Here is a 15,893-nt window from a genome sequence, read left to right as displayed (position 1 = left end):
TCCTACATTTTGATATATCATAATTGGAATGTAATTTCAACATAAGTTTTTGAGAGGACCACCTGTATTCAAAGTATATAGAATGCTTCAAGTTCAAAGAGTAATAAAATGCGAATATATTGTAGTGAGTGGGCAATATCAAAAATCTTGTGATAGCTGAGACCAGAGTACTATCAAAGCTTGCTCATGTTATGCTGTAAGGAATGCTTCGATGATCTGTCCATTGTGACTAACACTGATGGTTTTTGTACTGTGTAGTTGTGACAGACAAGCTATAGTGAAGGACTCTGGGAACTGGGCGTGAGGAGAAGGCTTAGTTGGCAAAGTTCTTGCCAAGCAAGCATGCGCATACTAGTTTTGATTCCGATAACCTATATAAAAGCCAGGTATAAGAGTCAGCATATGCACCTCCACCAGCTGGGGAGTAGAAACAGGCAGATCACTGGAACTCATCAGTCAGCTAGGCTAGTTAAATCAGTGAGGTCTAGGTTCAGCTAGAGACTGTCTCATAAGATTGAGAGTACTGAAGGAGAAATTCAAGTCAGACTCTGGCTTATGTGCATGTGCAGTATGCCTACTGCATAAACATGGACACGGACACACACACAAAGAGCATAAACATATTTTTAAGGATGCCATGGATAACTTCAGTTAATTCTCATGGAAGCAGAAGCAAAATCAAAATATAAACCAAAAGATAATTAACATGACTGTAGAAAATGTTGGTGGTTGTTTTTAAAGCCAAAGTTTTTGTCTTGGAAAGGTAAAGGGAAAATTTACAGAAATAGCAAGCAGTATTTCTCTAGCTCAAACGTTTGTATCTTGAGCAAGTAGAAGCTTAATTTTATATACCTGTGGTTCAAGACACAACCTGTTTCACTTGCCGAGAAATAAGTTCTTGAATTCTAGTAATCCAGTCATCAGTCAGGGTTAATGTCTCACCATTGATTAATTTCAAACTCATTTATGGTCAGAACTGTTCCCAAGGAGACCTTGGTGCTACCATTGAGAATGGCCATCGCCATACGCCATTGGTTGTCCCGTTTGTGGGTCGGAACTAGACAGTCATTTTTTGAGCTTACTCTTAGAAAACAAAATGTTTAATATTTTATTTTTCTAAATAATCTTTATATAGGTTTTTAAATTAAGAATTTAAAAAGGAATGAGCAAATACTAGTGTAACTGCCTGAGGAATGATGGTAGCAGTGGGGGAGAAGGTGCTTGTCCGCAGGAGTCTTCACTTTCCTTCCCAAGCCTCCCGTCCTCCACATAGAGAGCACAGTCCTACTCTGGAGCAGCAGGACCAGTGGGTAAGACACCACGATCTATGTCCAGTCTGCCCTCCTGCTTCTCCAAGACCCTGTAGGGAAGGAGGAGTCTTTAGAAGTATTAAAACAAGCTCGACAAAGACCCGTTGGCCCTTAAGAGAAACAGACACACAAAATAATAGAGTTCCAGCTCTAAAAATAGTTAAGGAGAATTTTGGCAGTTTTACAGATTTCCAGTGTTTTGAAGACATAAAGGAATAGGAGCACACTGGCCGTCAAGAATCAGATTTGTGTTGGTTGTATAGAGGATGTCTTTTAAGAAAGGAATTGGTTAACTCAAAGAATGAAGAGCAGAGACGTTCTTGGAATGAATGAGTCTACTTGAGGTCTCCACATAGAATGTTCTGTTTTCTTGAAAAACATAGCATGGCAGACCTGTTTGTGTAGGCCTGTGATCTCGGTTGTTTTAGAGACTGACACGAGAGGAACCCACATCTAAAACAATCCTGAGCTATATGTGCATGCCAGGCAGGGCAGGAAACTTAGTGGGGCCTTGTCCTAAAATTAAAAGTAAAAAGCGGTCTGGAAATGTAGCTCACTGGTAAAGTACTTGATAGCACACATGAGGTTCTCAGTGAAGTTATCTCCAGGGAGGACATAGGACGTGAATTACAGGTTTGAGCCTGGTTGGGTTTTAATTTATTCTAGGCATAAGATATTCATTTGTGTGCATCAAAATTCTTTGATGGAACTCAGGCGTGATCTTGATGTCCTGTAGGTGTAAAATGTTGGAGGTGCTTCAATCTGGTTTGATTGTCTAATTTCTTTCACTGAGTGGATTCCATAAGGATTATAGTAGGAGAAGGAAAGGACCATAGAATGATAACAGGTAATACTCTCAAAACAGGCATAGCACCTTTTGTGTGTATTAGTACAAGCTTTTGACTTCTGCTTATATCATTATACAAAAGCTTTTCATTTTTAATTATTTTAGAAACTACACGTCACTAAGTTCATTAGAGACCATTAAAGCCAAAATCAATACTGAATCAAAAAAAAAAAAAAAAACAACCAGTGTGTAGACATCTTTAGTTTTCCCAGAATGCAAGGTATGCACACTGAAAATGTATGGCATCTACTGTATTTATTTAGTGGCTTACCTAGTGTGCGCAGATAGGTGCCTGCTGTGTGAGAAGAATGGGGTGAACACCCCCAGGTTCTTCCATGTTAGGAGTCTGTTCAGCCTGCTGCTGCTTTCTGAAGTTAGCAATTAGAGTTGAGTAAGCTAAGTGGTCACGAAGAAAGTAGATTGCACATCAGTTCCGCCATGAGCTCCCAGAATGCAGCTGGAAATGACCAGTCTGTACTTGACTAATCAAGCACTTTGCAACTCCTTGCTCTGTTTCTTTTGATATGGCATTTATTTCTTTATTTTTCTGTATAGAAATGTAAAAGCAAAATGTGTTTTGTGTGTGTGTTACTGCTTATTCTGTCTGAAGATGATCTTTTACCCTACTCTGTGAGGAAACAAGATGTCAGGAGAAAATCTTCAGGCTGTGGTTTCTGGAGCATTGGGTTGCGGGCAATGCTCTGTCTAACATGGGCAGCTAGTGTTACAGAGCAGCGTGGCTTTCATTAGGGCTGTGTTAGGTGCAATCCTGTATCAGAGAATAGAGAGAGGAGACTTATATTAAATGAGGAAAGAGGTTCTGAGCAGGGCTTGGGAGAAGGGAAACCACCAGATGAAGTTACACTTATATGTGTGTACGATGAAATTAGTTTCAAAGAATGTCAGTTGCTGAGGTTTGTTTTTTGTTTTTTGTTTTCAGAGAGTAATTAACATTTAATCCAAATAGCATCATGTATGGGCTTAGCCCCAGTATTTTTGAGTCAGCCCTCATATACCTTGCTACAAAGAGAAATAATTATTCCTACAAATCGTAGAAAGAATTTTTTTATAGGGATTTAAGGATAAGCTTAATAAAAGTAGTAAAAGCTAAAGAGGTTACAGATTGAAGAAATTATCTTAGCTTTAAAAAAGCCGCTCGTATTTGACTTGTCCTTTGCACTTGATGTTGATAGAAGCCTCATGAAAAGACCTAAAGAAACTATCAGAGAAAAGTTGCTGGCCCATCTCCCAGGAACAACACTTACACACTCGGGCACCTAAGAACTTTCACCTCTTGTACTTTGTAGAAATCCCATCTGAGGTTGTTAACAGGTAGTAGATTAGGTCATGTAGTCTAGACTGCTGGAAATCTGTTGACACTACTGGGACAGCTAGAGTAAGCAAGGTGATCGTACCACTCAGAAATAGAGATCTGATCTGAGAATGTGCTTATGGAGTTTGTAGAGTAAAACAGATTTTTAATAGCATTGCCAGTGGTAACAGAATTTCATCGACACACCCCTTCTTCTCATACACATTTTTGTCCTTTATAATGAAAGACACGAGCTAATAAGGCTGAAGAATGACAGCAGAGCAGTAATCTTGACTGGACTAAGGCCCACATCCGTTAGTTAGAGGCCTTGCCATCCATATGTGCCTCTCGTAACACTGGTGTCTGCCACTGAGCTTCCCAGGGACTCGTTTTTAACACCCCATCTGATTTAAGGCCCCCTGATCAGATACTGTTAGCTTCCTATGTAGTGATGACTTTTTGGAGTGATATTAAGTTAATTTTAAAACCCTGTCTTTTGATATTGCCTTCTTTTTCCTACATACTCCATTTTGGATCATCCAATTATAAAATGTATCAGTGAAATATAATCCCTCAATATTGTTATTGTCTGCCAAGTGCTAATTGGTTCTGATTAATAAGGTGAAGGACCACTATTCTCTGACCCAGGGGCTTACCAATCTTAGTTTAGTTTTCATATCAAGGCATAACTGATCATAACACATTACATAAAAATGGAATGTGAGAAGGACCATGCAGATAGATGTAAATAACCCTTGGAAAAGCTTTATCTCTTTAGTATGCAATTGTTTTTGTGAACCTAGAAGAGGGTCATCACCAATCAGAATAAGATCAAATCACTATCCAAATGCAGAAGCACCAAAGTACAGACAGAGTAGTCCAGTTTATCACTTTAAGATTACAGTGGGTAATAAAGTCTGTTCTTCTCTTACTGCTCCATAACAGATGCTCATGAAATAGATCTGTGTTTTATGGTCCTCTGAAATGTCCATCTGTCTCTGAAGAGGGGGACTCAGTCTCAGCCAGGCAGCTTATATATACAGTCCTCTGCTTAGGGTTTGTCACAGACAGTGTATCTTGACAGTCAAGATCACATAGATATGGGCAGAGAAGGAGTAAGTCTTGGAATGACAAGTCAGACCCTACTGATTCATGGAAGACATAAGAATTGTGGGATATGTAAAATAATGATGTGTTCTCAGAAGTTCTTGAACTAATAACCTACCAGGCATCTACTGTCAATGTCAAAATCTAAAAATGTTGTTTTCATTTTTATAAACTCTGGCATCGTCTGTAAACATAAAATATGTCTAGAATATATCTTCTGCTAAACTTGGATACATTTATTTTCTCTTATACATACTCTTTTTCCTTCATACATTCAATGAGTGTTCAGTATTTATTCTTAATAACCAAAAGCAATTGTATTGCCTTCATCTCTAAGCATCTAGGGGACAAAAGAGAAATAAACAAGGTTTGCTAAAAAGGCTGTTGGAGGGGGAAGGACCGAGGAGGAGGGAGACAAGTGAAGGGAGGAGGGAGGTGGCTTATTTCTGACTTGGCAGGCCATGGTGTCACAGAGACATCGTGAAGTCTGAAAGTGGGTAGGGACAGTAGGGTGTGATCTCTGGGTTTGTGGGTGAAGCACTCTGGGGGCAAAGAAAATAGAAAAGGCAAGAGGCCCTGGAGGTGTGTGTCTGGCATATGCAAGGGCATCCAGGAGGCAGTCCCTCGGGTGCACTGTAGCCCAGAGAGCTCTTTAAGAGAAAAACTGTGGTGTTGGGGACACAAGGGGTGACAGTGGAGGTGTGTAGTATCTAGGCCATCTGAAGCATCTGGGCTAAGAAGTATTGGAAGGCTCGAGGGGCAGCCTTGGGGTGCCTGGAGCAGTGACGGCTCACTCTGTCCCACATCAGAGTCCTTTGAGAAGAGTGTACATGGGTGATCCCAGAGGCAGGGAGCCAGCTTCGCGGCCAGCCTGTCAGTACCTTCTTACACACAGAAAGTTGTGGCTTGTCTTTCTGAGTCTGGGGGTGTGGGAATTTTTAGACTTGGATTCAGTTTGTTGGACCAGAAGAATCAGACATATCCCTCTTGTGGGGAGGGCCTTTTCATTTTCCCTCAGGCCAAGCATGTTTTGCTTCTATCTCCATATGCCCTTCCCCGTATCACGTGGTAACAGCTTTAAGAGTCATATCAGATGAGGGGACAGAGTGTGGTTATGAAGCTACAGAGATGGCTCAGGGCTTGGTGGGTGGCTTCTGACGGCCTGTAACTGAGAACATCTCATGCCTCTGGCCTCTGCAGTCACGGCACTGGGGTACATAGGCACACACACATACACCATTAGAATAAGCCTTTTTTACAAAGAGTAAGATTATAGAACTGCTAAATTCTGCTCTGATGCCAGTCCAGGAGTCTCTCCAGGGAGCCCCAGGATTCCTTCTCTGTCTGCTTGTCTCTGGAGTGTCACACGCCCATCCTAGTTGCTGGGGCGCCTAGGCAAGCGCTGCCTACTTTGTGCTGGTCTTCAGGAACAATAAAAGAGGAAATTGAGAAAAGTTTTTGAATGGCCAACCAATAGTATATGTGAGTCCTTCCTATGATATACATTCATCTATATAGTCATTTCTAGAAAGAAACTGTTTACAAAGTGTATGTTGCTGTCAGCCTTACTTGGAATCAAATCAAAGTTTTTTTCTTATGCCTTCTGAGTTTGAGCTTCCCTGTGTTTCTTTTCTTAGAAGTGAAAAGGAATAGTAATGGGACAAGTTTTGTATGAACTGTGTGAATAACTTCATGTTAGCATGAATGTCATCACCAAAGCCAGTGCCGTGCTGGACTGCAGAAAGGCTGACCAGCTAACACTGAGCAAACTACCTTGGAAATGCAGCACCTGAAGTGGATGGATACAAACCCTTAATCTGACTAGGAAAATTCCCAAAGGACACATAGCCCAAGAGCATTCGCCTTCCTTTGTCTGGAAAACCTTATATGTAGCATGTTCTTGTTTATCTGGGCTTATCCAGAGGCCATCTGTATGGAAGCAGCATGCTGAAAGTGTATCTTGACTAGAATGTATCAAACCAGGCATCTGTAATTTTCAGTTCGTCTAAGCAACAGTTCTAGACAAGTTACTTGGACAAAAAAATAGCACTGTTGGGGTAGAATAAAACAAATGCCTTTGAGGTGTTTTCAGTGATTAGAAAATAAAGGATCATAGCACAAGAGACATGGGGGAGGGGAAGAAAGGGGCTGTCTGAAGCAAAGATGCCATTCCTTAAACAGCCAGCCACAAAAGAAGTGGTGTAGAATGAGAAAAGTACCAGAAAGCAATTGCATGTGCTGCGAGCCTCATCTTGTTACCTGGTAACCACTCTTCAGACCCCTGAGACTGAGAATTGGCTGGTCCTAGAGGAAAAGCAGGAGAAACTCAGAATGGCTTTTGGAATGAATTATGTCCGACAGGGGAATAGTAGGTGGATTCCAGTTAAGTCCCTCCTGCACACACCCTCTTGGGCATGCGCATTTCAGATGCATGTACTCCATCTAGTACATTGACATTCCTTCAGAATCCAGAATAAATTCTAATGAAAATTCTAGATTAATTTCTTACCTGAATAAATGAGTTAGTCATCACCCAGAGTACAGAAATATTTTGTCACATTGGAATAAAGTCAAATATTCAAGAACTTATTATGTTGTGTGTAGTAATGTGCTAGGTGTGCTACACACATGTAATTGTAAACTTTACTGACCACACGTCTCTTTTTTTTTTCTTTTTTTTTTTTTTGCCTTTAGAAAAGCCGTTATGAAATTTATGTCAGCATTCTGAAAGAAGGAGGCAAAGAGCTCCTGACTGCCGAGGGGAATGAGCCAGTGGGACTGAAGAAGTCACACTCCAGCCCTTCCCTTAACCCAGATGCATCTCCAGTCACTGCCAAGGTCAAGCGCAACGTGTCAGAGAGAAAGGACCACCGACCCGAGACACCGGGCATTAAGCAAAAAGTTACTTAGGAGCCATCTGCGGCCAGGAAGTGCTGGTCATGGAGCAAAATAGGGTTTTTCAAGATCTTTCTGGTAATCCGTGAATATATTTAAAAAAAAAACAGTCTGTGACTAAATGGTGCATTAGTAACCTTTTATATTGTCTATTTTTGTTAGTTTCTGTACAGGTGTCTTTGCTCTTGAGTTTCTTGCTTTGATGATTTGGACAACTTTATAACTAATGCACCTTTTGTGAGGAGGAGGGTTACAGACCCTCCTTCTGCTTTCTCTTATTTGCACTTCCGCACAGTCATTTTATGTATTCCCGATCAATTGTTGTACTTTTTTTTTTTAGGTTTAAATTTTTGTGAAACACATAACTGGACAAGCATTGTGCTTTAGCAAACTCCAGACTTTACATGTGAAATCCTGCCCAGTCATGGAGGTGAAGTTGAAAGTTCATAGTTGGCTCGCAGAAAAATGGCAGTGCTGGGGACCAAGGTGTCCCAAGGTGGGGTACTTCTGCGTTCATCCTGGCACCTGTTGGTGGTGCTGGACACAGGACAAACGGGAGCACGAGGCTGACAGAACTGGAGACCTTAGGGACGCACAGGAGCTTGTCTCAGGTGTGCATTCCTTCCCAGCCATGCAAGGGAATTCAGGAGTGGATTCATCTTGCTTGAAGGGAGGCGGAGGGTGGCTTGATCTCGAGCCACTTTTGTGTTCTAGAGTCTGGTGGCAGTAATCAGCTCTTCAGAGCTACAGCAGTAGGATGTGTGGTCTTCTCTAGGAATGTTACCTTACTCCCATGGGATCTAGACTAGGAATCAAAATCATCTCTGTGATTGATACCTTTCCATCCAGGAATAGATTCATTTTACATAGATGTGCAGGCATGGATCATGTCCTGGTTGAAACAAAACAATGTTAAAAATGAATACCACCCCCAACCCCCCCCCACACACACACTTCTTTCTTTTTTTCTATATCAATACAAAAAAAAGGAGCAATACAGCTGCAGTTCTTCACCAGGATTAGTGGCCATCAGACCGAATCTGTAATCAGTTTGCTCACAGTAACTGAGGGTGGAGGATCTGATGGCGGATGTGCAGCTTCTTCCCTCAGTCTGGTCACAGTGACTGGGGGTGGAGGATCTGATGGTGGATGTGCAGCTTCTTCCCTCAGTCTGGTCACAGTGACCGAGGGTGGAGGATCTGATGGCGGATGTGCAGCTTCTTCCCTCAGTCTGGTCACAGTGACCGAGGGTGGAGGATCTGATGGCGGATGTGCAGCTTCTTCCCTCAGTCTGGTCACAGTGACTGGGGGTGGAGGATCTGATGGCGGACGTCTTCCCTTTATTCTCTTCTCCACCTCTATAGCTGTCTCGCCATGTCACTGTTAAGATTGCTCCTGGAATTACTTGTATTCATTTCATCTTATTGTTTTCCTGTGTTCAAAATGGCTTCACCTTCCAGTCAAAGCAGCCCCTTTAAAATTTAAAGTATTAAATAGAATATTATCTATAGAGGAAGAGAAAAGTGTAAAAGGTGAGCTTCCTGTGTGGCTGAAAACTGTCCGGTTTCCAGCCTTGAAACTGTATTCTCTAAAATTACTATCTACCTATCAAAATATCTTCAAAATTAACAGGACGACATTTAGATAGTCTTTATCCTCCTTAAGTATTTCCTCTATTTCTACTTGGTTAGTTGAAGGTACTATGACCAGAGAATCAGCTGCTCTTGCATGAATAGCATGATTCTAGTAAGTTAGAGATAGCCTGTTAAAAAACCCTGGTAGTATATAGGGACGTCTCATTAGGCTGAAGTAGCATTTAGTCACAGGACAGTGTGCAAGCTAACTTCCGTCACCTCTGCACACGCCCACCTTGCTTGTGCCTCAGAATGCTAACATTTCTCTCCAGTACATTAGTTGCTTGCTTCATGGTATTTTGCCACACTATTGGGAAAAAAAAAAAAAAACTCCCTTAAACTTCTATCTCCATTAAGTAAAGGCAGTGATTTAATTTATATCTCAGAACCATGAAGCAAATATGATAGTCAGCATTGTGGTTCCATATACCTGAACTATTTCATAGCATCCTAGTGAATCCAGTATTTCCCAAGCAGCTTGTCTTTCTTCGAGAAGGTGAACTATCACTGTCTGCTTTTTGCCTAAGTCTTTGTAATCCCTGAAGGGAAAGGTACCAAGACCTTTGAGTCTTGACCACCATCTTTGAGCATCAGTAGCTGAAGAGGAGTTAACATGTCTAAGTATGTTTGTCCACAGTATGTGTCTATATGTATAGAATATTTGTGTGTACTTACATAGAGTATCTAATATACAATGAATGGTACCTTGCCGCAGAGTTTTCTGACATGGAGAATTGTCTCGGAACACCCTTAGCATTATTAGCTCTGCCACTGTTCCTGTTTCAGGACTCACTAGTGTTGGCTCCAGAGCTTCTGGACACACTTATAGATAATCAGATGACAAAGGCACTTTTAAAGCTGTGGACTACTGTGTCTGCATCGTTTGTAATAATCCCAGCCTGCCCTAGTGTAATGTTGTCTACCTTTGGGGAACAGGCTAAAAATGTGTCTTCCCTGAGGCCTCTGGAAGAATGCTGCATTCTCTGATCTGATGGGACTCTAGGAGTCTGGCCCATAGCCAACCCCATTTCTCCCACAGTATTGAGTCCTAAGAAATGGAAGGTGGTCCTTTGTGCAGCTCTCCTGAGCCCGGTGCCCAGTGCATGGTACAGGGAGCTCTTGTCCCTCTTCTGTAAATGGTACTTCATCTTGTCCCACCTATACCTACTGTCACCCTACCTCAGTGTCCTGGAGTCTTGGAATTCCTCTCCATATTTTAAAGCATTATCTATATTACATTAATACCTTAAAGGATGATTCTTAGTATTGAAAATATCAACAAGTTATCAAAAGACTTTGGCGATAGTCTTGTTGAAAACCTGACAATTGAAGTACCCCTTGTATAAAATCTGTGTGTATCTTGGGCTTCAGCCCTACCTCACATGCTGAATTCTAAAAAAATTTACCAGGAACCCAGTTTTAAAATTTCTACTCAGAGTCTTTGTTTTATTGGCATATCATTAGCATTTCTGAAAATGTACTTCTAAAAGTATACATAATTTATCTAACTCTTAGCAATGTCTAATTAGGTCACCTGCTACTTATAATGTTTCCATTATTCTGTATGAAATCAGCATGTGGGAGAGTCCTCTGGTAGAAATAGTTTACAGGTTATATGTAACTTTTTTAAAATGCGCTTAGATGGAGCCATTTTCTCATGCAACGATCTTGTGAAGTGTGTAAGGTGCTGTGTGCCCCTCTGGTCCCCCCCCCCATCCCCCGTCATCCTGAAGGTAAGGACTATTTCCAAGGAAAATGTAGTGTGAGGGAATTGGTTCTGAAAGCGGAAAACCTGCTGGTTTCCAAGGCCCAGCTAGGGTTGTGCTATAATCTCCTTGGGAAACTGAGAGCAGGAATGTATAAAGCTTCTTCACCTTCTGCCCTTTTAACATATAACAGGCAAGGAGGAAGGATCATGCTCTGAAGTAAGGAAAGACCATCCTGAGATGCTCATCATCTGCCTTTTTTATTAGTCAATTTTCCATTGTCTTCCCAAATAAGAGAGACCTTCGAGGAAGTTAGCCGAACATGAAATTTTAATTCGTTGGCTTTTTTTTTTCTATTAGTCATCAGTAAAGCCTTGCCTGACATTAATTTTCTTAGTTCTGAACATCTAAGTGTTTGTAGTTTAGCTATTATGGATATAAGTTTTTTTTCAGGTCAGCAGCCCCCTTCCTGGTTTTAGCAGAAAATGATCCTGTTGTAGTTCAGATAGCAGTGTATTTTTCCTGTTCACTCTAGAGCCAAAGCAGAATGGTAGCATCAGTTAGACATAGACTGCGATTCAAGAATGGTCATACATGGGGGGGGGGGGGGTCTGAGGCCTGGCAACTCTTGTTTCAGAGCATCTGTGATACTCAGACAGAAACAGACCAGTCAGTTTTATAGGCAGAGGACCTGTCTTGCTCAGAGCCTCTTGGCTTCATTCACCCAGGCCAGGCTGCTGGTAAATTAGCAGAAGTCTCGCCGCCCATTTGACATCTGCCGTCATCATGCCTTCCAGAGGACTTACTTGATCAAGCCACATAAACCAACCACTGACATACTACAGAGGTACTTTTGTCACTGCACTTCCTTTCAGACCCCTTTCATCCTTCACACTTAACAGGACTGATATCTGAGGTCATTCTCATTCTGTATCTATAGTGGGCATCTTATAGCAGTTGGCTCATTGCATGTGGAGAGAATGTCAGTAAATACTTGAATCTGCATGGCAGTTTGCTGACTTGTATGCAAGAGCAAGGAGCAAGGAATACAGCACGTTACTTGCACATACAGTAGGTTTCCTTAGGTCTTGTGGGCATATCCTTTGTAATTTATATGTATATCTGTTGTATTGAAGCATTAGGGGAAATACTTGTATAGAAAGTATGTCATATGTCAAAGGAAATGCTTTCTGTCACCTGCCAGTGTTGTATTTGTGGGTATTTATAGTTGTATGTATGTATGCGCATCAATGTGTAGACTGTGTATCAGTATATGGTGTATATATATATGTCGAAATTATTTTTGTCTTTTAACAACCAGTATAATATGAAAAGAAAGTTTAAAAACCTCATGATTATATAGTACAGTTGTTGAAAGTTCATATAGTGGTGTCATTTTATTAAACTTAAATTCAAATGATATTTTGATTAAATTTTTTAGTAAGACTTTACACTAGAAAATTCCATCTTTAAGTTTTGAATTACCAGGGCAAAAAAAAATGACTTTAAACTAAACTTGTGACTCTATTGACTTGTACAGTGTGCAATACAGTGAGAACTCATTATAATTTGGGAACTACAGAAGATGTTGAGGGGAAGTCAGCCTGGGCAGGCTTAGCAATTTTAGTATAGAGCACTTAAGAATAAAGTTGATAACTTAGGGCTTATTACAAAAGGTGATGCTTTCAAGCTCACGTTCTTTATTGTTGTAATTAGTCCAGAAAAACACATAGCTTTCCGAAGAACTAAGTAAGTACCCAGTGTCTCTCTTATGTACTGGTGTATATTTTAGAGTAGATCTCTCTCCTGGTGCCGTATCTTTGCCCTCTTTGATATAAAAGAATATCACAGATACTGAAGTCTATCAGGGCATCCCAAGATCGGGTACTGTATTCCAGGTTCACAGTTGCACAAATTAACAGCTAGTATTGTAGGTAAAAGGACTTTAGGAACAGGTTAGACTTTATTTAATATTTTTATACTTCGGTTTCTTTCTCCTGACTCTCCCCAAAGAAGAGCCACTGGCCTTAGTTGTTTAATGTTATTGCTTATATTATAAAGTGTAAATAGTAACTAAAGTTTTATTAGCCAGCATGTTTGGTATATTTAAAGCAGCGACTGAGTGTGTGAGTGTGTGGTTGGGTGCAGTGTCTGCTTGAACACACTGCTTCATGTCTCCTTGTCTGAGTCAGAGAATTGGAAGTGTGGGATCCCAGACTCCGCTCCAGCTCCAGGCTGCAGTCCTGTATTGGCAGTTACACTTGAGTTTAGTTTTTATTAACTCTTCAGTCTCAAACTATTTTTTATAAATTATATTTCCCAATCTGGTTTGATGTGTGGTGGGCTGGCTCTGTGGATCATCAGGGCTTCTGCAAGAATATTTCCTACTAAGAACTACTTGGGATTTGCAGAAAACAGCCATTGATTCAGAAGCTGAGTAGTAGAACTAAGGTATATTTTAGGTTGTAGCTACTTGAAAAGTTTTAATTTTAATATGAAGCCATGAAAGTTGTAAAGCCAAGTAATCATTTGACATGGATAATAATATTCACACTAGAGAGTATATATGCACATTGAATTATTATGTCATTAGGATACTTTTTTAAGCTTTAGGAATAAGAGTAACCAGACCAAATTAAAGTGCAGGGGTGAGGGCACTGGTTTCCACTTGGGGTAGTTATGTATTATTAAATCTTCTCCTAAGAGACCCAAAACTGATTAACCCTTAGGTGTTTAAGGAGAAAATTGAAAACTGATAGGCCTAGAACCTCATCTGTGTAATACATACAGAGAGAGAGAGAGAGAGAGAGAGAGAGAGAGAGAGATTTAAGCTATACAGATATATTTCCTTAAGACACGGAGGGCCAGAGTATTCTGATGAACGGAAGCAGTGGAAACTGTATTACAGATGTGTCCCAAGAACCAAGGGAAATAATGGAGTGCAGTGTCTGACTTTTGAAATGGGACAGATACTGTGTCCTTCTAGTGGATACCAACTTGAAGGAATTGTTGTGACCCATAGGCAGTGACTCCAGAATCCCCCACTAACGCTCTTCAAACCATTCCTTCCAGAGGAGAATGTAAACGGAGAAGCCATATTGCTTTCAAAGCCCACGCTGTGGTCTGCCTGCCGTGGCTTCTCAGATGTAGGTGAAAGAGATTGCACTGGACTGTGTTAAATGGACTCAGCCATTTGGCTGAGGACTTGTCCACAGGCCAGGATCTTTGGGATGAAAATAGGCAGGCACCCAAATACAATGCACTTTTGCAGGGGAGAGTTCAGGTCTAACTGGTGGTAGTGTGAAAATAAGCACCTTGACTTCAATTTGGTGAATGGAGAGAACTTTGGAGTTTCACTTAGCATTTCCCCATTGGTCCATATCAGTCTTTGAACACACCCCCAAGTTCCAGCCTCAAGGCTCCATGAAGGATCACATAGCAGGTGTGAGGCTCACTGCTCTGAGCCCTTAGCCCAGGGCAGTGGAGAGCAGGGCGGGTCTTCCCTCTCTGAAGCTTCTCCTTGGCCTTCTTCTCCACTTGGGCTTCTGCTCAGCAGCAGGTATATTCTGGGTTCCATGTTCCTTAGGAATCCAGACATCCCAGTGGCTTGACCCTGTTTAGGCAAGATATCAGCTCTGAGGGCGACCCAGTCACAGAGGAAGACAAGTAGGACACGATCCACAGTTTGACACAAAACTGTGTTTTGTCTTTTCGAGAAACAAATGGGCACATTGAGTTCTGGTCAGCGTCAGAGGATATCTTTCCCTTTGCTCCCAGATTTCCAGAAATGGATGCTTTCATTTCTGTGAGAAGGGTCAAGAAGCATAAAGTTGCTCAACAAAGCTTGGTTCCCTTGAGAGGTATTGAGCAAAGGCCAACTTGCCTCCCTGCTTTCTCTTCTACCTCAAGTTTTCGGAATTCAGTTCTGGAACAGAAATTTACACAAGAACCCATGTTGTCAGCCCTGGTTACTGTGGGACGCACAGGAACTGGGCTTTGACAGTCTAGTGATCAGTTTATATCTACAGTGACTCCAAATGATTGGCAATGTATAACATTCCTTTACCTTCAAAGTTTTCTCCATTGGTCATTTCAGTGTCACCACAGTTCTGGTGTCATAATGCCCCTGCAAATTGTGAACATAATTAGTGTCAAAATAGCACCCCCTTGTCAGTGGCCAAACCGTCAGCTGTAGCAGACCTGGGAAAGCTAGTAGTACCACACCATGTACTGAAAACCTGTTCCTTATCACGCACCAAACTCAAGAAATGCTATCTCCAAATGGTGGCATTCAAGGTGGTAGTCGTTTGAATGGAACAGTAATCTATGTGGATATTGTTAAAGTGTTTAAAGAATATTTTGAAAATTAAGTTTACATTTTACAATTGCTTTATTTTTATTGAAATAATTGTACATAGATATTACCCTATTTCGCTGTTATTAAAGTAAACCTTGACCTTGAAGACAATTGGGTCAACTGATATGTATAGAAGATGTGATGTAGGCAGTACCTTTCTCTACTGTGTAAATGGTCATGAATATAACTGTCCCTGTGTTTTTATAAGTTGAGGGTATTTTGTTGTTTTACGATGACAAAACTTATTGCATTTGAAATGATTTTTATGTAATAGAAATCATGCAAACAGTGAAGGATTATAATATGGTATATGTAAATGTATAAACTTTAGAAAGAAATAAATACAACAAATTTCAATCATGTTGGGAGAATTTTGTATTTTCTTATCTATTCAAGTTGAATAACAATTTTAATAGTAAATAGTACTACACTTGTACCTTTCCATAAAAAGGCAAGCATGGGCATTGGGGACATTGTTCACTGGGTGAGAATACTTACAGTACAAGTATGAGAACCCTGAGCTCCTTATGCTTGGTAAAATACTGGTTAGAGCCTAGTACCCAGTGCTGATGTGGTCTCAGTTGAGGATATTACTGGAAGATCTTGCCTACTAGCCTAAAACTCTGTTTACTGAGAGACTCTGTCTCAAAGAAATGAGGTGGAGAGAAGTCAAGCAGAGTATGTAACATCTATCTCTGTCTATGTGTAGACCAAGGCACATGTGT

General features: G+C 40.9%; 1 protein-coding gene across 10 annotated transcripts in view; it reads left to right on the top strand.

Moving 5' to 3' along the window:
• Positions 1-15,528, top strand: part of Psd3 (pleckstrin and Sec7 domain containing 3) — a 528,621-nt gene extending 513,093 nt beyond the window's left edge. For all 10 annotated transcript variants that reach the window (XM_052162839.1, XM_052162837.1, XM_052162836.1 and 7 more), the window contains one exon: positions 7,271-15,528. In XM_052162839.1, coding sequence (XP_052018799.1) covers positions 7,271-7,486 — 216 coding nt within the window. In that variant the 3' untranslated portion in view covers positions 7,487-15,528. The remainder of the gene's footprint in view (positions 1-7,270) is intronic.
• The last annotated feature ends 365 nt before the right edge of the window (positions 15,529-15,893 follow it).

Source organism: Apodemus sylvaticus, chromosome 18, assembly GCF_947179515.1.
Source record: "Apodemus sylvaticus chromosome 18, mApoSyl1.1, whole genome shotgun sequence".
NCBI lineage: Eukaryota > Metazoa > Chordata > Mammalia > Rodentia > Muridae > Apodemus > Apodemus sylvaticus.
Note: the sequence above shows the minus strand (reverse complement) of the source record. Positions and strands in the feature narration are given on the sequence as shown.